This window comes from Schistocerca cancellata, chromosome 3 (assembly GCF_023864275.1).
Source record: "Schistocerca cancellata isolate TAMUIC-IGC-003103 chromosome 3, iqSchCanc2.1, whole genome shotgun sequence".
NCBI classification, from domain to species: Eukaryota; Metazoa; Arthropoda; class Insecta; order Orthoptera; family Acrididae; genus Schistocerca; species Schistocerca cancellata.
In genome coordinates, this window is record NC_064628.1 from 791,540,409 (window position 1) to 791,566,755 (window position 26,347).

At 44.7% G+C, this 26,347-nt stretch overlaps 1 protein-coding gene across 1 annotated transcript in view; it reads left to right on the top strand.

Moving 5' to 3' along the window:
- The first annotated feature begins 399 nt into the window (after positions 1-399).
- LOC126176568 (dynein beta chain, ciliary) overlaps positions 400-26,347 on the top strand; it is a 790,269-nt gene continuing 764,321 nt past the window's right edge. Inside the window, exon 1 of the mRNA XM_049923728.1 lies at positions 400-598. Within this exon, the coding sequence (XP_049779685.1) occupies positions 400-598 (199 nt within the window). The remainder of the gene's footprint in view (positions 599-26,347) is intronic.

A 26,347-nucleotide genomic window follows, 5' to 3' on the forward strand; every position in this document is an offset into this window, starting at 1 on the left:
GACCCCGTGATCCAGAGACAACAACGCGAGCCACTGGATCACGAGTTACGGACTAAAATGTTTTTGGGGAGTCATGACCACCATGCACTCCTCCTCCTCCTGCTTACTACGCCTGGTATCCGCACCTATTTCAAGAGATCTTGGTATGCACAAAACGTGCGGTGGATCGTGGTTCTCATATTGTGTCGGGTGCACGACGAGCGACTATTTTGGGATGTCTCTCCCTCTGTGCACACAGGCTTATTTCTTCTTTGTAGCCGCACAGGGACTGATTAGGGAACTTTTCCAAGTTTGTCGCCACGAATGTGCTCCTACACAGGCAGAGATTTAGCGGGGACGGCGGAAGGTCGGCGCTATTTCGAGTCGGCGGTCGCGTGCATCATTACGGGCGGCGATGCGATGCGATGCGCCTTTGGCGACGTCGCGTGGTACGGCCCGGCGATGGCTGCCGCCTTATTTATGTGCGAGCGCCGCTTCCCGCCGCCGCCTGTCGCCGTCGCCGTCGCGGTCGATCTCCGCGAACGATGCGACCGAGAACTGGCAACCGCCCACTGCTGCAGCAGCGGCAGTGGGACACGGCTCGCGACGTCGCCTGCCCGTTCGCCGCTACGGACATTCCGATACCATCAAACCATCGATACCTACTCAGATGACTAGTACCCAAGATGTACTGCGATACTACTGTTGCACAGCAAATTTACACTAAAGAGCCAAAGAAACTGGTACTACTGCCTACTATCGTGTAGGGCCCCCGCGACCACACAGAAGTGCCGCAACACGACGTGGCATGGACTCGACTAATGTCTGAAGTAGTTCAAAATGGCTCTGAGCACTATGGGAATTAACTTCTGAGGTCATCAGTCCCCTAGAACTTAGAACTACTTAAACCTAACTAACCTAAGGACATCACACACATCCATGCCCGAGGCAGGATTCGAACCTGCGACCGTAGCGGTCGCACGGTTTCAGACTGAAGCGCCTAGAACCGCTCGGCTACCCCGGCTGGCCTCCGAAGTATTGCTGGAGGGAACTGACACCATGAATCCTGCAACACTCTCCCTAAATCTACATCCATACTCCGCAAGCCACCTGACGGTGTGTGGCGGAGGGTACTTTGAGTACCTCTATCGGTTCTCCCTTCTATTCCAGTCTCGTATTGTTCGTGGAAAGAAAGACTGTCGGTATGCCTCTGAGTGGGCTCTAATCTCTCTGATTTTATCCTCATGGTCTCTTCGCGAGATATACGTAGGAGGCAGCAATATACTGCTTGACTCTTCGGTGAAGGTATGTTCTCGAAACTTTGACAAAAGCCCGTACCGAGCTACTGAGCGTCTCTCCTGCAGAGTCTTCCACTGGAGTTTATCTATCATCTCCGTAACGCTTTCGCGATTACTAAACGATCCTGTAACGAAGCGCGCTGCTCTCCGTTGGATCTTCTCTATCTCTTCTATCAACCCCCTCTGGTACGGATCCCACACTGGTGAGCAATATTCAAGCAGTGTGAGAACAAGTGTACTGTAACCTACTTCCTTTGTTTTCGGATTGTATTTCCTTAGGATTCGTCCAATGAATCTCAGTCTGGCATCTGCTTCACCGACGATCAACTTTATATGATCATTCCATTTTAAATCACTCTTAGTGCCTACTCCCAGATAAGGAATTAACTGCTTCCAGTTGCTGACCTGCTATATTGTAGCTAAACGATAAAGGACCTTTCTTTCTATGTATTCGCAGCACATTACACTTGTCTATAGTGAGATTCAATTGACATTCCCTGCACCATGCTTCAATTCGTTGCAGATCCTCCTGCATTTCAGTACAATTTTCCATTGTTACAACCTCTCGATATACCACAGCATCATCCGCAAAAAGCCTCAGTGAACTTCCGATGTTATCCACAAGGTCGTTTATATATATTGTGAATAGGAACGGTCCTACGACACTCACCTGCGGCACACCTGAAATCACTCTTACTTCGGAAGACTTCTCTCCATTGAGAATCCATAAGTGTTGGAGGAGGTGGAGGTCCCTTCTGAACAGAACATCGCAAGGCATCCCAGATATGGTAAGTAATGTTCGTGCCTGCGGATTTGGTGGCCAATGTTTAAACTCATAAGAGAATTCCTGTAGCCACTCTGTAGCAATTCTGGACGTGTGGGGTATCGCGTTGCCCTGCTGTATTGCCCAAGTCGGTCTTAATGCACAATGAACATGAATGGATGCAGGTGGTCAGACAGGATGCTTACGCACGTGTCATCTGTCACAGTCGTACCTAGACGTATCAGGGGTCCCATATTGCTCCAACTGCACGCCAGAACAGATCCTCCACCAGCTTGAACAGTCTATGGATTCATGAGGTTGTCTCCATACCTGTACATGTCCATCCACTCGACACAATTTGAAACGAGACTCGTCTGACCAGGCAACAGGTTTCCAGTCATCAACAGTCCAATGTCGGTATTGACGGGCCCAGGTGAGGGGTAAAGCTTTGTGTCGTGCAGTCATCAAGGGTACACGAGTGGGCCTTTGGCTCAGAAAGCCCATATCGATGCAGCAGCCAGCAGCAAGTCGCACTCTTAGCTCACTTATGTGTTTTTTAGTTTAATTTGTAATTTCTTTACGTGTGTTTGGGTACTTGCATAGTTTAATTCACAAATTTCGGGAGTATTATAGTATTTGAAAGATGTACCATCGCGTTTTAGTACTCGTAAAGTGTAAATTCGCGTATTCATCATTCATCTGCTTGTTTTGAACAGCTTGTGAGATAAAAGAGAGGGAAAAAAATTGTTAGGGATGGATTGGGACTGCGCCTGTTGTATACGGATTCAGAGGGAACTGGCCACCGTCCATAAACAGCTGGAAGCTGTGTTGGCCGTGGTCGACAGGCTCCAGGCTGTTGCCCTGGGACGCGGTGACATTGGGACACCCGAGACGAGCGTTTTGGCGCCTCTGGAACCTGTAGCATCGCCTGGGATCTCTGAGCCCTCGGATTCGGATGTCCCTGCCTGTCGACACTTGCCTGACGGTGATTGGCGAACCGTGGCGGGGTCGCGAATCCCTGGGCGGAAGGCGAAAGTTGGTGCTGGCCGCAAGGCTGTACCCTTACGCCTCCGTAACAGGTTTGAGGTACTGCCCACTGCTGAAGCCAGCAAGGACGCCCCGCCTGTTACGGCAGTGGCCGGTCTTCCTGAGAGGTCCGGACAAGCGCAGAAGGTGGGATTGCTTGTCATTGGGAGCTCCAATGTTAGGCGGGTGATGGAGCCCCTTAGGAATATGGCAGCTAAGGGCGGGAAGAAATCCAATGTGCACTCCGTGTGCATACCCGGGGGGGGGGGGGGGGGGAGTCATCCAAGATGTGGAAAGGGTCCTTCCGGGTGCCATGAAGGGTACAGGGTGGTGGTGGCTCATGTCGGCGCTAATGACGTGTGTCGCTATGAATCGAAAGAGATTCTCTCTGGTTTCCGGCGGCTGTCTCAGTTTTTGAAGACTGCCAGTCTTGCTAGCGAGATGAAGGCAGAGCTCACCATCTGCAGCATCGTCGGCAGGACCGTTTGCGGACCTTTGATACAGTGCAGGGTGGAGGGTCTGAATCAGAGGCTCAGACGGTTCTGCGACCGTGTAGGCTGCAGATTCCTCGACTTGCGCCATAGGGTGGTGGGGTTTCGGGTTCCGCTAAATAGGTCAGGTGTCCACTACACACAGGAGGCGGCTACACGGGTAGCAGGGGCTGTGTGGCGTGGACTGGGCGGGTTTTTAGGTTAGACAGTCTCGGGAAAGATCAAAAAGGGCTCCAGTCTCAAAGGGTACAGAGTTTCAAGCACCGATAGAAAGGACTGAAGCTGAAGTCGTTATACGAACAGAAAGCTGGCTAAAACCGGAGATAAATTCTGACGAAATTTTTACAGAGGTGCAAACCGTGTTCAGAAAGGATAGATTAAATAAAGTAGGTGGTGGTGTGTTTGTGTCTGTTGGTAGTAGTTTATCTCGTAGTGAAGTTGAAAGAGATAGTTCCTGCGAATTACTATGGGTAGAGGTTATACTCAACAGCCGTAACAAAATAGTAATTGGCTCCTTCTGCCAACCCCCCGACTCAGACGATATAATAGATAAACGGTTCAAAGAAAACTTGAATCTCATTACAAATAAGTACCCCACTCATACAGCTATAATTGGTGGAGACTTCAATCTAGCCTCGATTTGTTGGCGAAAATACATGTTCAAAGCCGGTAGTAGACAGAAAACATCTTCCGAAATTGTACTAAATGCTTTCTCTGAGAATTACTTTGAACAATTAGTTCATGAGCCCACACGAATTGTAAATGGTTGCGAAAACACACTTGACCTCTTAGCCACAAATAGTCCTGATCTAATAGAGAGCGTCATGACGGATACTGGGATTAGTGAACACAAGGTCATTTTAGCGAGGCTCAAAACCATATCAACCAAAACCACTAAAAATAAACGGAAAATATATCTATTTAAAACAGCTGATAAAAATTCTCTTGGTGCCTTCCTAAGAGTGAGCCTACATTCCTTCCAAGGTAATTATGTAAGTGTAGACCAGATACGGCTTAAATTCAAAGATATAGTATCGACAGCAATATATAGATTCATACCACATAAGTTAATAAGAGACAGGACTGATCCACCATGGTACACAAAACACGTCAGAACACTGTTGCAGAAGCAAAGAAAAAAGGATGCCCAAGACTGGCCAAGTTTCACGGAAGCTCGAAATTTAGTGCGGACATCAACGCGAGATGCTTTTAATAGTTTCCACAATGAAACATTGTCACAAAATATGGCAAAAAACCCAAAGAGATTCTGGTCGTATATAAAGTACACCAGTGGCAAAAAACAGTCAATACCGTCACTGCGCGATAGCGATGGAAATGTTACCGATGATGGTGCCACTAAAGCGGAGTTACTAAATACAGTTTTTCGTAATTCCTTCACGAAAGAAGACAAAGTAAATATACCAGAATTCGAAACCCGAACAGCTGCTATCATGAGTAACATAAAAGTAGATATCTTAAGTGTTGCGAAACAACTCAAATCACGTAAGAAAGGCAAGTCTTCCGGCCCAGATGGCATACCAATCAGGTTCCTTTAAGAGTATACAGACACAATAGCGCCTTTCTTAGCAATCATATGCTACCGCTCACTTGACGGAATGTCTCTTCCTAAAGATTGGAAAGTAGCACATGTCACACCAATATTTAAGAAAGGAAATAGGAGTAAGCCACTGACCTCAATTTGCAGTAGGATTTTGAAGCATATACTGCACTCGAACATTATGGACCACCTTGAAGAAAATGACTTGTTGATACATAACCAACACGGCTTCAGAAAATATCGTTCTTGTGCAACGCAGCTAGCTCTTTATTACCATGAAGTAATGAGTGCTGTCAACAAGGGTTCTCAGATCGATTCCATATTCCTACATTTCCAGAACGCTTTTGATACCGTTCCTCACAAGCGACTATTAATCAAATTGCGTGCATATGGAGTATCGTCTCAGTTGTGTGACTAGATTCGTGATTTCCTCTCAGAGAGGTCACAGTTCGTAGTGATAGACGGTAAATCATCGAGTAGAACAGAAGTGATATCTGGCGTTCCGCAGGGTAGCGTCTAAGAAAATGTGACTCATCGACGAAAGAAGTAGCTTACAAAACGCTTGTTCGTCCGATTCTTGAGTATTGCTCATCAGTATGGGACCCTTACCAGGTTGGATTAATAGAAGAGATAGACATGATCCAGCGAAAAGCAGCGCGATTCGTCATGGGGACATTTAGTCAGCGCGAGAGCGTTACGGAGATGCTGAACAAGCTCCAGTGGCGGACACTTCAAGAAAGGCGTTACGCAATACGGAGAGGTTTATTATCGAAATTACGAGAGAGCACATTCCGGGAAGAGATGGGCAACATATTACTACCGCCCACATATATCTCGCGTAATGATCACAACGAAAAGATCCGAGAAATTAGAGCAAATACGGAGACTTACAAGCAGTCGTTCTTCCCACGCACAATTCGTGAATGGAACAGGGAAGGGGGGATCAGATAGTGGTACAATAAGTACCCTCCGCCACACACCGTAAGGTGGCTCGCGGAGTATAGATGTAGATGTAGATGTAGATAGGCCCTCTGCTGTTCCTGATTTACATAAATGATCTAGGTGATAATCTGAGCAGCCCCCTTAGATTGTTTGCAGATGACGCTGTAATTTACCGTCTAGTAAAATCATCAGACGATCAATTCCAATTACAAAATGATCTAGAGAGAATTTCTCTATGGTGCGAAAAGTGGCAATTGGCACTAAACAAAGAAAAGTGCGAGGTCATCCACATGGGTACTAAAAGAAATGCGATAAATTTTGGGTATATGATAAATCGCACAAATCTAAGGGCTATCAATTCGACTAAATACCTAGGAATAGTGTGGGGAAGGCGAAACAAAGACTGCGCTTTGTTGGCAGAACACTTAGAAGATGCGACAAACCTACTAAAGAGAAGTCTACTTTACACTTGTCCGTCCTCTGCTGAAATATTGCTGCGAGGTGTGGGATCCTTACTAGGTAGGACTGACGGAGGACATCGAAAAAGTGCAAAGAAGGGCAGCTCGTTTCGTGTTACCGCGCAATAGGGGCGAGAGTGTCACAGATATCTTTCTTGGGGTGGCAGTCACTGAAACAAAGACGGACTTCCGGCGAGATCTATTCACGGTATTTCAATTAACAACTTTCTCTTTCGAATGCGAAAATATTTTATTGACACCCACCTACTTAGGGAAAAATGATCATCATAATAAAATAAGAGAAATCAAAGCTCGAACGGAAAGATTTAGGTGTTCCTTTTTCCCACGCGCCAATCGAGAGTCGAGTGGTAGAGCAGTAGTATGAAAATGGTTCGATGAACCCTCTGCCAGGCTCTTAAGTGTGAATTGCAGAGTAACTATGTAGATGTAGTAGATGTAAATAGTTCGCACGCTGACACTTGTTGATGGCCCAGCATTGAAATCTACAGAAATTTGTGGGAGGGTTGCACTTCTGTCGCGTTGAACGATTGTCTTCAATCTTCGTTGGTCCGGTTCTTGCAGGATCTTTTTCTCACCGCAGCGATGTCGGAGATTTTATGTTTTACCGGATTCTTGATATTCAGGTGTACACACACTTGAAATGGTCGTACGGGAAAGTCCCTACTTCATCGCTGCCTCGGAAACGCTGTGCGTCGATTATAACAGCACGTTCAAACTCACTTAAATCTTGAGAGTTTCAAGTTTCATTTAAATCTTGATAAGCTGCCGTTGTAGCAGCAGTAACCAATCTAACAACTGCGCCAGGCACTTGTCTTATACAGGCGTTGCCGACTGCAGCGCCGTATCCTGTCTGTTTACATATCTCTGTATTTGAATACGCATGCTTATATCAGTTTCTTTGGCGCTTCAGATAGATTATTAAAACTGCTGCAAGCAATGTGTTTGCAATTGCGAATGTGATCAGACTCCAGCAGCACAATGTATTGGTGACAGTTAAAATTTGTACAGGACTGGGACATGAACCCGGATTTCCCGCTTTACGCGAGCAGTCGCCATAACTGTGTCGGCCATCCGACCCTGTCTCGGGGATCGACTCACACTGCCGTATGTCACCGTGTATCTACATCCTGTTCTCGCACAACTGCCCCTTGATTCCCGCACAGGGATGAGGTTACAATTATTGTCGCGGCCTTGTCGTGACACGAAATGCCGTATTGCAGTGCCTCATTGCAGTATCGCAGTTTCTACATCTACATCTACATTTATACTCCGCAAGCCACCCAACGGTGTGTGGCGGGGGGCACTTTACGTGCCACTGTCATTACCTCCCTTTTCTGTTCCAATCGCGTATGGTTCGCGGGAAGAACGACTGTCTGAAAGCCTCCGTGCGCGCTCGTATCTCTCTAATTTTACATTCGTGATCTCCTCGGGAGGTATAAGTAGGGGGAAGCAATATGTTCGATACCTCATCCAGAAACGCAACCTCTCGAAACCTGGCGAGCAAGCCACACCGCGATGCAGAGCGCCTCTCTTGCAGAGTCTGCCACTTGAGTTTGCTAAACATCTCCGTAACGCTATCACGGTTACCAAATAACCCTGTGACGAAACGCGCCGCCCTTCTTTGGATCTTCTCTATCTCCTCCGTCAACCCGATCTGGTACGGATCCCACACTGATGAGCAATACTCAAGTATAGGTCGAACAAGTGTTTTGTAAGCCACCTCCTTTGTTGATGGACTACATTTTCTAAGGACTCTCCCAATGAATCTCAACCTGGTACCCGCCTTACCAACAATTAATTTTATATGATCATTCCGCTTCAAATCGTTCCGCACGCATACTCCCAGATACTTTACAGAAGTAACTGCTACCAGTGTTTGTTCCGCTATCATATAATTATACAATAAAGGATCCTTCTTTCTATGTATTCGCAATGCATTACATTTGTCTATGTTAAGGGTCAGTTGCCACTCCCTGCACCAAGTGCCTATCCGCTGCAGATCTTCCTGAATTTCGCAATAATTTTCTAATGCTGCAATTTCTCTGTATACTACAGCATCATCCGCGAAAAGCCGCAGGGAACTTCCGACACTATCTACTAGGTCATTTATATATATTGTGAAAAGCAATGGTCCCATAACACTCCTCTGTGGCACGCCAGAGGTTACTTTAACGTCTGTAGACGTCTCTCCATTGATAACAACATGCTGTGTTCTGTTTGCTAAAAACTCTACCAATCCAGCCACACAGCTGGTGTGATATTCCGTAGGCTCTTACTTTGTTTATCAGGCGACAGTGCGGAACTGTATCGAACGCCTTCCGGAAGACAAGGAAAACAGCATCTACTTGGGAGCCTGTATCTAATATTTTCTGAGTCTCATGAACAAATAAAGCGAGTTGGGTCTCACACGATCGCTGTTTCCGGAATCCATGTTGATTCCTACAGAGTAGATTCTGGGTTTCCAAAAACGACATGCTACTCGAGCAAAAAACGTGTTCTAAAATTCTACAACAGATCGACGTCAGAGATATAGGTCTATAGTTTTGCACAATCTGCTCGACGACCCTTCTTGAAGACTGGGACTACCTGTGCTCTTTTCCAATCATTTGGAACCTTCCGTTCCTCTAGAGACTTGCGGTACACGGCTGTTAGAAGGGGGGCAAGTTCTTTCGCGTACTCTGTGTAGAATCGAATTGGTAACCCGTCAGGTCCAGTGGACTTTCCTCTGTTGAGTGATTCCAGTTGCTTTTCTATTTAAAATTGTTACTTGGCGCAGACGGCAGGGAATCGCATCTGGCTCATGCTTTCACAACCGGTAACTCGAGCACGCAAAGAGTGCTATGTTGCAGAGGAATCCATTGCCACATCCAACCGAGCCGTTCATCAAGAAGTGCAAACGGCGCAGTACGACAGCACCTCATGCGTCATTCAGCGAGCCTTCATCTACGGTGCCATCGCATGTAAACTCCAAGCTCAGTAACTCCGTTGACGGGAAGCGGAAAGGGTAGTGGAACTCCTAATAACTGAAACAAAATGGCTCAGATGCCTCTGACCACAATGGGACTTAACTTGTGAGGTCATCAGTCCCCTAGAACTTAGAACTACTTAAACCTAACTAAGGACATCACACACATCGATGCCCGAGGCAGGATTCGAACCTGCGACCGTAGCGGTCGCACGGTTCCATACTGAAGCGCCTAGAACTGCTAGGCCACAGCGGCCGGCCTAACAGAATAATCACGATGGGGCAAGTCTGCTGATACCTCCGGATAATGAGGGCAAATGACCACATCACCGGCCTCGATGACATTATGTCCAACTTAGACACGACTATTTCTGAAGCCTCAACCTCAGTGTATGGTCATTTCGTCTGCAACTCTGATTCTCTCGCTAGTTATAGGATAACTTGACTAGCAAATCGTGTTGTGCTGCCTGATGTCGAAAGAAGACTTCACCTACAAGACCACAGCCAATCGGATGTGGTGGACCTTAGCTACTGCAAGCTACCACTGCTGTTTGGTCACCGCCGTGATTGAGGATGATGCGGGCGAGTCTGGAACTCCCCTGGTGAAGAACCGTATAGAGCAAATGCAAATTACGCCTACAACTTGTTGGGAGAGACAACTGAGAACCGCCTACCTGCCAATGCGATGTATTGATGATTCGGATCCTGGGCTCCTTCCGTCACGACATCCACCGTCAGTAACACACCGAGGTGACACAGGTCATAGGATACCTACTAATATGTTGTCGGACCTCCTTTTTCCCAGTGCAGTGCATCAACTCGACGTGGCATTGACTCAACAATTCTCTGGAAGTCCTCTGCAAAAATATAGGGCCATGCTGCCTCCATAGTACTCTATAGTTGCGAACGTGTTGTCGGATTTTGTGCACGAGGTGATCTTTCGATTACGATCTATAAATATTCGACGGGATACACGTCGGGCGATCTATATCATATTTTTGGTGAGCCTCAGCATAAGACAGGTGATTCACGGACTTGTGCTCTTGGATCTTCTTTTCTTTCTTGTACACAGAGCAATCCGTCGAGATGGCTATTTACAGCTACAGTGAAAATGTACTTAATTCATTAAATGACAAGTTACAAGCAGCAGGTATTTTCTGTGATTTGTCAAAGGCATTTGGTTGTGTGAACCACAACATCCTTTTAAATAAATTAGAATTCTATGGTGTCCCGGGCAGTGCTGCAAAATGGTTCAAGTCATACCTCGCTAACAGGAAACAAAGAGTGTCAGTGCAAGGGACTAGTGAATTAAGTCATCAGTCAACATCAGAATGGGAAGAAATTACATGTGGTGTCCCACAAGGATCCATCTTAGGGCCATTGCTTTTTCTTGTGTACATTAATCATCTCTCATCAGTTACACTGCCAGAAGCAGAGTTCGTTTTGTTTGCAGATGACACAAGTATTGCAATAAATAGTATGTCGAGTGTAGTTCTAGAAAGATCTGCTAATGATATTTTCATGGATATTAATAAATGGTTTAAAGCCAACTCACTGACATTAAACTTCGAAAAGACTCTATATGCAATTCAGCACCAGTAAGAGGTTTCCACCCAGCATATGCATAAAGCAAATAGAAGAGGTTGACAGTCTTAAATTTCTGGGATTACAACTTGATAATAAATTCAGTTGGGAGGAGCACACCACAGAACTCCAGAAACGCCTTAACAAATCTGTATTTGCAATTCGAGTGTTAGCAGACATAGGCGACATAAAAATGAAAAAGCTTGCATACTTTGCCTACTTTGCCTACTTTCATTCCATAACGTCATATGGTAAAATATTTTGGGGTAACTCTTCAAGTCAAACAAAAGTTTTCAGAGTCCAAAAGCGTGTAATACGTATTATTTGTGGAGTAAATTCACGGACGTCCTGTAGAAACGTCTTCAAACAACTGAGTATACTAACTACTGCCTCTCAGCATATTTACACCTTAATGAAACTTGTCCTAAATAATATATCTCTTTGTCCAACAAACAGCTCAGTTCATACATACAATACCAGGAACAAAAATGATCTGCACAAGGACTTAAAAGTACTTACTTTAGTTCAAAAAGGGGTCCACTACTCAGGAACACTCATCTTCAATAATTTGCCAGCAAACATAAAAAATTTAGTTACAAATAAAGATCAGTTTAAAAGGAGCCTGAAAGACTTACTAGTGGCCAACTCCTTCTACTCCACTGACGAATTTTTTAATAGAAACAAATGATGTATTGTATATATTTATACTATTAGTATTGTTATTTCAGCTTAAAAAAATTGACATGTTCCACATCCACGAGGATCTCATCAGCACGGATCTATGGAACGAAAAACTAACCTAATCTAATCGAGTAAGGTGACTGGCAGTGATGGCAATTGACACACAGGTGGTGGAACACAGGGGCTTCACTCATGGAGTTGGCGTATAAAGTCACCACACAGAGGGTCCGCCGTACCGTGGGAAGACATATGCCGAAAACGCAAGCACTGAAAGCACCTCATGGGTGGTGGGACGTACGGCTTCATGTCAGATCTATAGCACATAATCGTGACCTCCTCTGGGAGGGTATCCCCCTTGAAAGCCAGAATGAAGGTGCCAGTATTGGGGCAGGTGTCTTTGCGACCCTTCTGCACTCGTTGAACAAAATTAACGTAGTGGCGCTCCAGATTAGCCAGGGGTTCCTTATCAGTTTGCAGAATGTTCTTCAAACCAACCGCGAAAAATTTTGGCCCAGTGACATGGCGCTTCGTCATCCATAAAAATTCCATCGTCATTTCGAAATGGCTGCAAATAGTTTCAAAGTAGCCAGCCAAACATAACCGTTTGCAGTCAATAATCGGTTCAGTAAGCTATCGCTTACAGTATGCCGATTAACTGCCCCGAGGTTGGCACATTGTATATGCTGTGTTGCCATCTAAGCTACAGCACCTAGGCTAACATCATCTGGACAGTTAGATTCTGGAATTTTTCCACACTGCACACAGCAGAACGTCGGTGTCTTGTAATTGCAGCTGCTTACAGGAAATGCAGATTCGACACACCAGAAATGCTCCAGGATCTGTGGTCGGCCTAATAAATTTCCCAAGACAGTACTGCCTTGCAGACAACGGAAACCAGCCAGCATGCGGTCACAACATTTCTGTGAGCCAGCAGCCCAGCAGGGGAGGACTTGAGCTGTCTCTGCGACCACCCAGGACCATCACTGTATCTTCTCAGGCCAGCGTCAGTGAAGGGAAATTCATGGACCTTACATCAGAAGCCACTAATGATGTATTTCCGTCCAACGCGGTTCAAACATTAAGCTGCCAATTTTACTTATTAACCAATAGCGATATATCTCATGGTATTGCCACAACATGCCGAGGTAAACAGGAAAGTGTCCATGCAGAAGTTGCCAGTTGCCCCCCCCCCCCCCCCCCAGACACACACACACACACACACACAGAAAAGCACTTTCATATGCTTTGTTAGCTTTCCATACTGAAAAAGTAACGCCGCTGATCAGAATTCCGGAATGATCACCACTTCAAAACACAAACTCCGTTCCAGAGGGGCTACAACTTGCTGCTTCAGACTCACGAGGTATACGGCGAACCTCTCAAATTCGCGAGCTCCAGACCGTTTCACCAAATTATTCAACACATAGGCCTTTCAGCCTATTAGAATCAGCAGTGGAATGAAGGAATTCTCATTGTCCATTTCCTGCTCTCGCTTTCAGCGCTCCTGAAAGGATGTTGGAAACACAAAATGTCACTGGGGAAATAACCACTAAAATCTGATTAGTAAAAAACCCGGCCCATAAGCTCCTGGCTGAAACAATCTTCCTGCACCCAGAAACATGACCGTGTCCTTGAGAATGGCCATAGTGGCGGCACACCGTTACGGCCAGGCAATGAAATGTTACAGTGGATCAACACAGTCATGCAGATGAAGTATTTCTTGACTTCCAGAAAGCAGTTTACTCGGTACCAGACCAACACTTACTCTATTGAGCCGAAACATTAAGACCATCTCCTTAACAGTGACATGGCCCCGAAGGCGTTAGCTGAGATATATACCGTGGAAAACAGACAACACCCAATGGCCAATACCTTGAATACGTGCAAGTTGTGGGGAGTACTGGCAGGCACCATTTCTCTAATAAAAGTCCTTTTTACCCTTATAGTGTTACTACTTTATTAACTTGATTTCAAAATAGTAAGTGAGCATTCGTTATCATGAACAGCAAGATCCTCAATATAGTTACTTAATGAAAGTTCCTGAAGCATTATTTTAACAAATCAAAAAACAGCTCTCAGGATCAATTTACAACGCTTAAAACTCAAAATCCTTTTTTAAACAAAGGAAAAAAATACTAATTGCATAATACAAGGTTAAATAAAAGAGTCTAAAGCCACATGGCAATACCAAAATTTTCCTAGATATCACCTGTGATCTCCAAAGGTAGTAAAATATTGATCACAAAATTTTAATTAAAACAAAACTTAAATGCACTTAAACCCTGTAGCCTCTATAATTCGCACTGTGTCACAAAATATTTTCCTTCCTCTTAAACACTTTACACCATAAACCTTCCTACATGTGTTGCATACTACATTATTACAACGAATTATGACAAATAATTAAGGAGAGATATTATAATTAACCAAGTATGTAAATCTTTTCCTTTCAAAATAAATAAAAATTACACAAATCAACTCTTAAGCTCGGTGGCTACACCTGTTAAAAATATACAATACATATCTTTTGATTTCGTCATGGACGTGCGCTGTTGTGCACCGTGCTCTGCTTCAGGATCACTTGCGGCACGATTTTCCACGATGTACAACACGTTAACAGGGCTCAACCAACTTACACAAATTGCGTACTGAGAGTTACGTCGATGTGTATGCGGCTCGCAAATCTTAAAACGGGCGAGGGAGTAGATGCGGTACTACTAAACACTTCGACTACACCGCACAGCACCAAACAGCACTACGGTGGGGTGGACAAGAGACAAATCAACAACTGTTGCAAGGCAACCTCAGCAAGGCAGTAAGAAAAATATTTGGGGCTTTAAACTCTTGGAAGGGCCACACCAAACCACAGAATGACGTCCCAAGCTAAATTATGAAAATAGTATCGGCGATGTCGTCACGACAAGTAGAATCGTAAAATCCCATCAGAAGTGAACTGCCATTAATGCGATTCATAAGCGTCCGACAGAAAAGCTCCACAGTCAGTCTTTTCCTTACTACAAACACTTAACAGGAGCTCCAAAGTTCACTCGTGGACATTACTAGAATGTCAATTACTCGTTATAACTGTAGGTAACAAAGTTTAACATGCTGGGGGTCGATTTTGGTTTCTTAATAAAACAAGCAATGATTCGATCTCTCACTTTGTTCCACCTTCGATCCAAAACAGTCATTTACTTTAAACCAGCTAAATAGATGAAAATGCAGATATCAATGCTCTCCTGCCAAGCAGCGATCTAACTGGAGACTGCAGTACCGAAGCAAAGCTTACACCACTCAAGTCTGATATACGTGCCACCAACGTGCACCTTTTCAGAATTCTCATGTTCACCTCATACACCAAACCTGCCGTAATTCTCCGTCGGAATCCAAGGGCAGAACCATGAAATCACTTATCAGCCCTCGAATGACCACGCGATGATCGCCATCGGAACAACACCGGCCGTCCACTCTGCGATCTTCGAGTCCACGGCGTTCTGTCCCCAACCGACTGCTTCCCCGGGGCCCACCGGCCAAGCGGCCTTGCCCTCCGACACCGACGTCATTCCAGACGCAGAGTCCGGAGCTAACTCCCAGAAACCCCCTTCTTCCTCGTCTCGCCTAGCGACGCGCGGGAACCCAACTCGCCAAAGATATGCGGCGACAGAGACTCCAATCCTATCTCGAACTTGACATCGCGGCGAATACTGAGAAGAGAGGTGATTTCAAAAACAAAAAAATTTAAATAGCGAACAGCACCGGCTCAAATAGTACGTTGATCCACCTTTGGAACGCAACACGGTAGCGATAATGAGTGGCATACTCAACAAGACCTTGATAGGTTTCGGCGAGGTGTCTACGCTCAGGCCACGTCAATTTCTGTAAACTATGCACCGGTGCTTTGTGGCCGCGAATATGATGACAGATAGTGGCCCAAGTGTATCCCATCAGGACCACATCAGGCGAGTTTAGTGGCCATGGATGACGCGTAACTGGGCAGGATCATTGACCTAGTATAACACAAAACATGATTCGTCCTACCAGGCGGCACGTTTCGGTTGACCTACGGTCCAGTCTCGATGACTACGTGTTCACTACAATCATAATTGACGATATCGTCGACTCAACATGGAAAAACGTACGGGTCATCTGCCACAGAGCGCTGTGTTCAACAATGCGCTCTGCATGGTGTATCACAAACACTTTTGTCTGCACCAACAGTGTACTCGGTGTCGCCACCTAACCTGCTTTACAGAGAGGGCAAGGCTCCGACCTCCATGTTCTGTGACGAGACGTGGATGTCCAAAACCTTGTGGCCTACATGGTTTGATTGTACTTCAACCAGTTTCCATGCATACTGATAAAACTAGCAGGAAATTTTAGCCGTTTCTGAGCTGCTTGTTCACCGAATCCGTCTTAACAATTTGCCCTTTGTCAAAGTTGTTCACGTCAATGGCTTTTCCCAACTGCGGCCCATATCGTCGATAGAATGATTCTTAATAAGTCTCTGATCCGTTTATATAATTTCCTTACTGTTCTGGCGAAAGCGCAGGATCGCCAGCCCTAAACGATAGAGCAGAGAGGGCAGTAAAGAAGACGTCAGCCAATTGCACGCTGATCGACCCCTCTCCAGGACGACAACGCAACGGCAGCGCCCTCTACACGAAGAGGACATCATACTTAAGTGCCGCGCCGACTGGTCACGGTCCAGTTCTACCAGTTCTACAGAAGTGTCAACACTAGAGACCTGGATAGAAGCACCCAAAGTATCACTTCACTTGTACTGAAATCGCTGTACTTAAGGACATTGATTATATTGCATGTCGTCCTTTGCATGCGACACATCTATGTATTTTTCAAACTTAAATACTGTCATTTATTTTGTGTAATAAAACTCATTTATACGATGTGCTTGAATTGTTGTCTAGCGATCCGAGAAGCAGGTTTCCCAGGAACTCCACCTTTGACAACTAGGCTGCGTACAACATTTACCGCGTATTAAGGAAGCAGCTCTCTCACCATCTGCCCACCCCCTGCCCCCCTCCCCCCATTCCTTACGAACCATGATGCAGTGCCGTGGTTTGTGTTCCTCAATGCTTCAACGATGCAGGCACCCAAGGGTGTAACAAATCGGGGTAGTATCTGTCGAGAGACCAGTCTAACGTATGGTCAGAGAGTCAGAGGACTTTTCGGCATCTGCAGGGACAGAAGTCGGGATGTTGACTGATCTTCCCTTGTAACGTTTTCCAACACGGCATTGTTACACTGAAGAGCCAAAGAAACTGATACACCAGCCTCTATCGGGTAGGGCCCCCGTGACCGCGCAGAAGTGCTGCAGCACGACATGGCATGGACTCGACTAATATCCTATGTAGTGCTGGAGGGAACTGACACCACAAATCCTACAGGGCTTTCTATAAATACGTAAGAGTACGAAGGAGTGGAGATCTCTTCTGGATAGCATCCCAGATACGCGCAATAATGTTTATGTCTGGAGAGTTTGGAGGCCAGCTGAAGTGTTTAAACTCAGAGGAGTGTTCCTGAAGCCTCTCTGCAGCAATTCTGGATGTGTGGGCTGTCACATTGTCCTGCCGTAATTTACCAAGCCCGTCGGAATGCACTGTGGAAATGAATGGATGCGGGTGATCAGAGAGGATGCTTACGCACGTGTCACCTGTCAGAGTCCATCTAGAAGTATCAGGGATCCCATATCAATCCAACTGCACACGCCGCACATCGTTACAGAGCCTCCATCAGCTTGAACAGTCCCCTACTGACATGTAGGGTCCGCGTATTCATGAGGTTGTCTCCTTACCGTACACGTCCTTCGCTCGATACAATTTGAAACAATACCCGCGCGACCAGGCAACATCTTTCCACAACAGTCCACTGTCGGCGTTGACGGACCCAGGCGAGGCGTAAAGCTTTGTGTCGTGCAGTCATCACGTGTACACGAGTGGGCCTTCGGCTCAGAAAGAACATATCGATGATGTTTCGTTGAATGGGTCGCACATTGACACTTGTTGATGGCCCAGCATTGAAATCTGCAGCAATTTGTGGAAGGGTTGCACTTGTGTCACGTTGAACGATTCTCATCAGTCGTCGTTGGTCCCGTTATTGCAGGATCTTTTTCCAGACGCAGCAATGTCAGATTTGATGTATTACCGGGTTCCTGATATTCACGGTACACTCGTGAAATGGTCATACGGGAAAATCCCCACTTCATCGCTACCTCGGAGATACTGTTTCCCATTACTCGTACGACGACTCTAGCACCACGTGCAAATTCTCTTGAATCTTGATAACCTGCCATTGTAGCCGGCCATTGTAGCCGAGCGGTTCTAGACGGTTCAGTCTGCAACTGCGCTGCTGCTGCGGTCGCAGGTTCGAATCCTGCCTCGGGCGTGGATGTGTGTGATGTCCTTAGGTTCGTTAGGTTTAAGTAGGTCTACGTTCTAGGGGACTGATGGCCTCAGATTTTGAGACCCATAGTTGACAGATGTGAAAATTACCGAACAATCAGTTTAATAAGCCACAGTTGCAAAATACTAACACGAATTCTTTACAGACGAATGGAAAAACTAGTAGAAGTCGATCTCGGGGAAGATCAGTTTGGATTCCGTAGAAATACTGGAACACGTGAGGCAATATTGACCTTACGACTTATCTTAGAAGAAAGATTAAGGAAAGACAAACCTACGTTTCTAGCATTTGTAGACTTAGAGAAAGCTTTTGACAATGTTGACTGGAATACTCTCTTTCAAATTCTAAAGGTGGCAGGGGTAAAATACAGAGAGCGAAAGGCTATTTACAATTTGTACAGAAACCAGATGGCAGTTATAAGAGTCGAGGGACATGAAAGGGAAGCAGTGGTTGGGAAGGGAGTAAGACAGGGTTGTAGCCTCTCCCCGATGTTATTCAATCTGTATATTGAGCAAGCAGTAAAGGAAACAAAAGAAAATTTCGGAGTAGGTATTAAAATCCATGGAGAAGAAATAAAAACTTTGAGGTTCGCCGATGACATTGTAATTCTGTCAGAGACAGCAAAGGACTTGGAAGAACAGTTGAATGGAATGGACAGTGTCTTGAAAGGAGGATATAAGATGAACATCAACAAAAGTAAAACAAGGATAATGGAATGTTGTCGAATTAAGTCGGGTGATGCTGAGGGAATTAGATTAGGAAATGAGACACTTAAAGTAGTAAAGGATTTTTGCTATTTGGGGAGCAAAATAACTGATGATGGTCGAAGTAGAGAGGATATAAAATGTAGACTGGCAATGGCAAGGAAAGCGTTTCTGAAGAAGAGAAATTTGTTAACATCGAGTATAGATTTAAGTGTCAGGAAGTCATTTCTGAAAGTATTTGTATGGAGTATGGAAGTGAAACATGGACGGTAAATAGTTTGGACAAGAAGAGAATAGAAGCTTTCGAAATGTGGTGCTACAGAAGAATGCTGAAGATTAGATGGGTAGATCACATAACTAATGAGGAAGTATTGAATAGGATTGGGGAGAAGAGAAGTTTGTGGCACAACTTGACCAGAAGAAGGGATCGGTTGGTAGGACATGTTCTGAGGCATCAAGGGATCACCAATTTAGTATTGGAGGGCAGAGTGGAGGGTAAAAATCGTAGGGGGAGACCAAGAGATGAATACACTAAGCAGATTCAGAAGGATGTAGGTTGCAGTAGGTACTGGGAGATGAAGAAGCTTGCACAGGATAGAGTAGCATGGAGAGCTGCATCAAACCAGTCTCAGAACTGAAGACCACAACAACAACAGTGCTCAGAGCCATTTGAACCCGCCATTGTAGCAGTAGTAACCGATCTAATAACTGCGCCGGACACCTGTTGTCTTGTATAAGCGTTGCCGACCGCAGCGCCGTGTTCTGCTTGTTTACATAACTCTGTATTTGAATAAGTATGCCTATACCAGTTTCTTTGGCGCTTCAGTGTATTTTGGTACTGCGAAAGGCTGAAGGAAAAGGGAAACTGCTGCCGTTATATTATACGAGGAAGTGCAGCTCTACTGCATCGCTTAATGATGACGGCATCCTCATAGGTGAAATATTCCGGGAGTGAAAGATACACTACTAGGATTTCAGGACGACGTTGTCGTCGGGAGAAACAAACAGCTTATGAGTCCGAGCGTGGTTTGTTAAATCCCTTAATCGGATTGGCAGTTTATAGAATTTCAAAACAGAAATTGATAGGTTTAATTTAGACATACTGGGAATTAGTGAAGTGCAGTGGCAGGAAAAACCGGATTTCTGCTCAGGCGAGAATAGGATTATCAACCAAAATTAAGTAAGAATACGCGGGAGTTGGTCTAATAATGAATACGAAACTAAAAATGTAGGTAAGCTACTGCGACCTGTATAGTGACAGTATTATCGTAACTAGCAAGACAAAGCAAACATCCATGACAGCAGTGCAAGTTTATAGGCCTACTATTACATTCGACGCCACATTGGGCGACCTGCGCGCCGGATGGGGATGAAATGATGATGAAGACAGCACAACACCCAGTCCCTGAGAGGAGAAAATCCCCGATGCAGCCGGGAATCGAACCTGGGCCCATAGAACGGCAATCCGTCATGCTGACCACTGAGCGGACAATACTGAGATATTTAAGGAAGACGAAATTTGAATGTGATGCGGGGACTGGAATTTGATTATAAGAAAAGCAAGGAAAGGACACATAGTGAGTGATCGTGAATTGGTGGAAAGGAATTGAAAGGGTAACAACCTTGTAAAATTATATGCATGTTAATGATTACGAACATTTCCATGGGCAGATTTTGGCCTATCGCCCTAGCCAGCTGCGCTAACGCCAATGTTCAACGGGTGGCGCTCGGAGTACTATTCAACGGACTTGTAAAACTTTGAGATTCGTTTTCTCGAAAAGCGCATCTTATTAGAGCAGTAATTATTACATCTAAGTGTGTACTACTAACAAAGCGAAATATCGGTAACCCGGTGATTGTATGCTTGCCTCGAGTCACAGGAACATTTATTCTCGCCGTATCACGGCATTTAAATATTACTGATAGTTTTTCTGCCCTTCTCCCCCATGGCGACGTCAGTTGTACGCTAGCTGCAGCCCCCTCTGCTACAAACGCGCCCCGTGCTTTCATGTCGATCAAGCAGCAGGCTACACGATGGCTGGATAACGGCGTATCATTACTTTGAGAACAGTTAACTTTATTTTTGATCTTTGTATTAGCCATAATATTATTTTCATAAATATAGATATCGACAGAGCACCTTTACGTATTCTTTTCACATTTCACTACAAATATTGTTCTTTCTGAGTTCCAAATTATATGCTTTTTTCATCGGGTACGTGATCCAGCTAGAAGCCACACCTTCTCTAAGACTTTGGGCTCGCTACACTCACACATTCCGCATAGTTTACCTTATAAGGCTATGTTGTGGTGTTTTTTGCAGTTTAGCATCACACGGATAAGCTAGACAGAGAATTATAGGCGCTGCGTCATCGATAGTTTCCCGATTTACGACTAATGAGAGCTCAAAAACGCTACAAGTCTGCAAAGCGGATTGTATACAAAACACTTGAGTACCTAGTTACAAAATATTGCCCAAGTATGAGCCTTGATAAATATATTGTTATATGACAATTTTGCCGTGCGGGGTAGTTGTGCGGTCAGGGGCGCCTTAACAGAGTCAGTGCGGCTCCCCCCGTCGGAGGTTCGAGTCCTGCCTCGGGCATGGGTGTGTGTGAGTGTTGGCCATAGAGTAAGTTAGTTAAAGTTAGACTAAGTAGTGCGTGTAAGCTTATGGACCGATGACCTCAGCAATTTGGTCAAAAAAATATAATAATTTCTTTTGTCCTAAATAATAGGTTCCTGTAATTTTAATAAGTAATGTTGATAATAATATGTTAAATCAAGTAAAATACATTACATTAAGTTATTTACATTATAAAATAAAAATAAAAATGTTATTTCAAAAAAACAAAAATTCATAACTTTAAACATAAATGCATATAAATAAAAAACAACAAATTAACATATATTAAATAAAAAGAAGTAATGAAGAGCTTTATTAAAAGGTTCCATTGATAGTATAAACAGGGTGATTCAGCTGCCCCTACCAATTGGTTTAATGCAACCTGCAACGCCTTCAAATACCATGCACAAGATTTTCATATTCTCTTGCTCTTTACATACAAACTATTAATCCTACAGAAAAAAATTAATGGGATCTTTTCGTAGGAAATTTAATATAGAAAAATTTTGTACTGAGATAAGTTTCCGTTATATGCTATAGTTTTCGAGTTATTCAAGAAAAATGTTCAAAAGTGACCTTCAAACGCGTTTTTCTTGAGTAACTCAAAAACTGTGGCCTCCAGTGAAAACATATGACAGTACAAAATTTATATACATTTAAGTCCTGCATAAGGATCCTCTTCATTTTTTCTGTGGGATTAACAGTTTGTGTTTAGCGAGCGAGAGAATGTGAAAATCTCGCACATAGTTTTTTGAAGGTGTTGCAGGCTGCATAAAACCCATCAGTAGGGCCAGCTGAATCTCTCTGAATAAAGTAAATAAACTTACCTCCATTAAATAACTGACCTCCTATAGTAGCACAAACTAACACGTATCATACACATTAACGTAATATTAGAAAAAGGTAAAGTACACTACTGGCCATTAAAATTGCTACACCAAGAAGAACTGCAGATGATAAACGGGTATTCATTGGACAAATATACTGGAATTGAAATGTGATTAGAGTTTCACACAATTTGGGTGCATAGATCCTGAGAAATCAGTACCCAGAACAACCACCTCTGGCCGTAATAACGGCCTTGATACGCCAGGGCATTGAGTCAAACAGAGCTTGTATGGCGTGTACAGGTACAGCTGCCCATGCAGCTTCAACACGATACCACAGTTCATCAAGAGTAGTGACTGGCGTATTGTGACGAGCCAGTTGCTCGGCCACCATTGACCAGACGATTTCATTTGGCCGTTGGTATCCAGCACGGCGTTCCGTATTACCCTCCTGAACTCACCGAGTCCATATTCTGCTAACAGTCATTGTATCTCGACGAACACGAGCAACAATGTCGCGTTACGATAAACCGCAATCGCTATAGGCTACAATCCGACCTTTATCAAAGTCGGAAACGTGATGGTACGCATTTCTCCTCCTTACACGAGGCATCACAACAACGTTTCACCAGGCAACGCCGGTCAACTGCTGTTTGTGTATGCGAAATCGGTTGGAAACTTTCCTCATGTCAGAACGTTGTAAGAGGCGCCACCGGCGCCAACCTTGTGTGAATGCTCTGAAAAGCTAATCATTTGCATATCAAAGCATCTTCTTCCAGTCGGTTAAATTTCGCGTCTGTAGCACATCGTCTTCGTGGTGCAGCAATTTTAATGGCCAGTAGTGTAGTTAAGCTAATGGGTGCATATGCCATTTTTAGAAACACATAAATTTTAATCACTACTCCTATAGGGAACGCCATCAAAGGTTTAGCCTAATTAAAGCGCACACAGACGCATTCAAGCCATCAATCTTCTGACACTCTGGATAGGAATGGAACGTAAACACTAATATGTGATAATTTCACAGTGGCTTGCTGAAAATGGCCGTATACGCAGAGTCCGCACCACGACACGTTTGCTGCTCTCTCTGAGCATAACCGGTTTACTACACTGAACTATGTAAGCACAGTCAAATGCACGCAAAGAACTCATTTACATGAATACTTCTACCCATACATGTGCCAAGAGGTGCTCCGTTCCACGCAAACCAATTTGCGTTTTTGTTCTGAAGCAATTTCAGTACGCAATTTGCCTTGCAGTGAAAAGTATGTAAAGAACGGTCCACGGTACGTTAACCACAGCTAGGCAGGCCGTGTCACGCTAAGCTAGAGCAAGAAGGGAAATTTTCCGCCTAACAAGTGGCGTTTGCCCGCAGCACGGCAGCGGTTAATACGGATAAGCACGCTGCCGCTGGCGGAAGATCACGGAGACAAGCGTGCGGCGTCCCGAAGCCACGTGGCCAAGTTTGAAGGCTGCGCTCGCGAAGTTGGCCCGCGTTCCGGAAAAGAACATTAAAAGTTGGGGCGCATCGCGCGCCTGCGTGAGCGAAGGCACGACATCTGTGTCTGCGCTCGATAGACGGCGTACGTAAGTTTCAATCTCTGCTCGGCCCAAGGTCTCGCGCATACTGCTGGTCGCTAATTCTTTAGATGGAAGGAAGGGGAAAAATGTGAAATTATAATGTTATGTCGGCACCGATGTCACTAAATAGGGAAACAAAGCTCGGTTTGGACACGGATGGGGATGGAAACTGGCCAATGCGACAGTCTCCTGATTTAAGGAAATCACGGAAAATGTAAATCACGATGCTTAGATGTGAATTTGATATCTGTTCCTCCCAAACAAGAGCTGTGGCGGAAGTGACCTGGTTTTCGTAGTGTAACCTCCCCAACAGTAAAAAATAAGTAACTTTCACATTCAGTGTAACCTCTCCACAGTAAAAAATATAATTATATAATTCACATTTAGCATAACCTCCCAACAAATAAATTCCTTAACCTACCAATAATAAAGTGTGACTAATCTCTCAATAAAATTGTGGCTCTCTTATAACTTTTCAAAAATTAGCTGCCTGTGAATCTAAACTGGTAAATTTGGTCGTCAGCAGTGCTGCGTCATGGCCCTGAAAGATCATTCTGAATAAATTAAAAATTCTTGCCTCAATGAAGTCGCCGGATAGCGCGTATATATCTGCTCCTATATGAAATTTTTCTGGCACAGCCCAGTGCAGTGCTGGCCGATAGATTTGTCATGTATAAAAAGAAACAACTGATTTTTCTTTACAATAATCGGGATGACCATGGATTGGAGAAATTAGTAAGTTCTTTAAATTGAGATGAATGATTGTCAAAAGTTAATTTTTATAAGAGAGACTATTATTAAGAGATTTTTTTAAAAACATTTACATGGGACTTGATACAACAATAGTACATATGCGCGAGGCTGCTTTTACCTTATACTACAACGCTCAGGCGCCGCCATAGCTTCCCACGACCGGCCCAGCCAACTCCATACACCAGACCGCAGTGAACTACTCACTGCTACCGCTACACAATTCCTACTGCTGACAAAACTGCTCTCTGGTCCGAGATTGTCTTATACCTTACAAATCGCAGGCAGCGCATGAACAATCCATCGAAATTACATCTGCTCGAGTGCGCTAGCAACAAATTCCTTAATCATGGACCTCTTACAGTAGTCTCATTCTCGGTAGCACCAGACTTGATCACTTCGAAGCTGTAAGCTGAAATGTGAGCACAGTGGTATTTGCTCAAAGACGTACACAAGTTCATAATTTGAATTGCATAACAGATATTTTTATTCCATGAGAAGTTTAATTATTAGAGCGGTGACCAGTTCATGTACCACGAAATTCATAAGCAAAGGTATTCGGGCCAGAACCTACTATTGCCTGTCAACAGTCACAGTTCAGTGGTGAAGTTATTTATTCTATTATGACATATAAACAGTGCTCACATTTACACGAAAAACGTCACTGTTTTTACTTAGCACTGTCCTGAGGTAATGCATTGAACAAGATTATACTTCAGTAGTTCATTTAAACCAGTCCAAAACGATATTCACCATGTCCAACAATCACTAGTTTCTATGGCAATAACACTCTACGGTGCTTGCTGAACACATTACCGTACAATGAAACTTCACTAATTTGAGTAACGGAAATCATTCGAAAATTCTTTACATACTAAGGTTCTTGAGTTGCGCGGTCATCGGTGAGCGTAATTTCGCGTACAGAACATGCATCCCAGTGGCTCAATACTAACAGCGCGTCCGAAATAGACCCTACTCGTCAACGCTGAAACCGCGAACCGTCAATTTTGGGTCACATCCGACTACTTATAGATGTGCTAAAAGTAAACTGCCATTTCGTAAACTACACTAGTGGCCATAAATTGCTACACCACGAAGATGACGTGCTACAAACGCGAAATTTAACCGACAGGAAGAAGAAGCTGTGACATTCAAATAATTAGCTTTTCAGAGCGTTCACACAAGGTTGGCGCAGGTGGCGACACCTACAACGTTCTGACATGAGGAAAGTTTCCAACCGATTTCGCATACACAAACAGCAGTTGACCGGCGTTGCCTGGTGAAACGTTGTTGTGATGCCTCGTGTAAGGAAGAGAAATGCGTACCATCACGTTTCCGACTTTGATAAAGGTCGGATTGTAGCCTATCGCGATTGCGGTTTATCGTATCGCGACATTGCTGCTCGCGTTGGTAGAGATCCAATGACTGTTAGCAGAATATGGAATCGGTGGGTTCAGGAGGGTAATACGGAACGCCGTGCTGGATCCCAACGGCCTCGTATCACTAGCAGTCGAGATGACAGGCATCTTATCCGCATGACTGTAACGGAACGTGCAGCCACGTCTCGATCCCTGAGTCAACAGATGGGGACTTTAGCAAAACACAATCATCTGCACGAACAGTTCGTCGACGTTTGCAGCAGCATGGCTTATCAGCTCGGAGACCATGGCTGC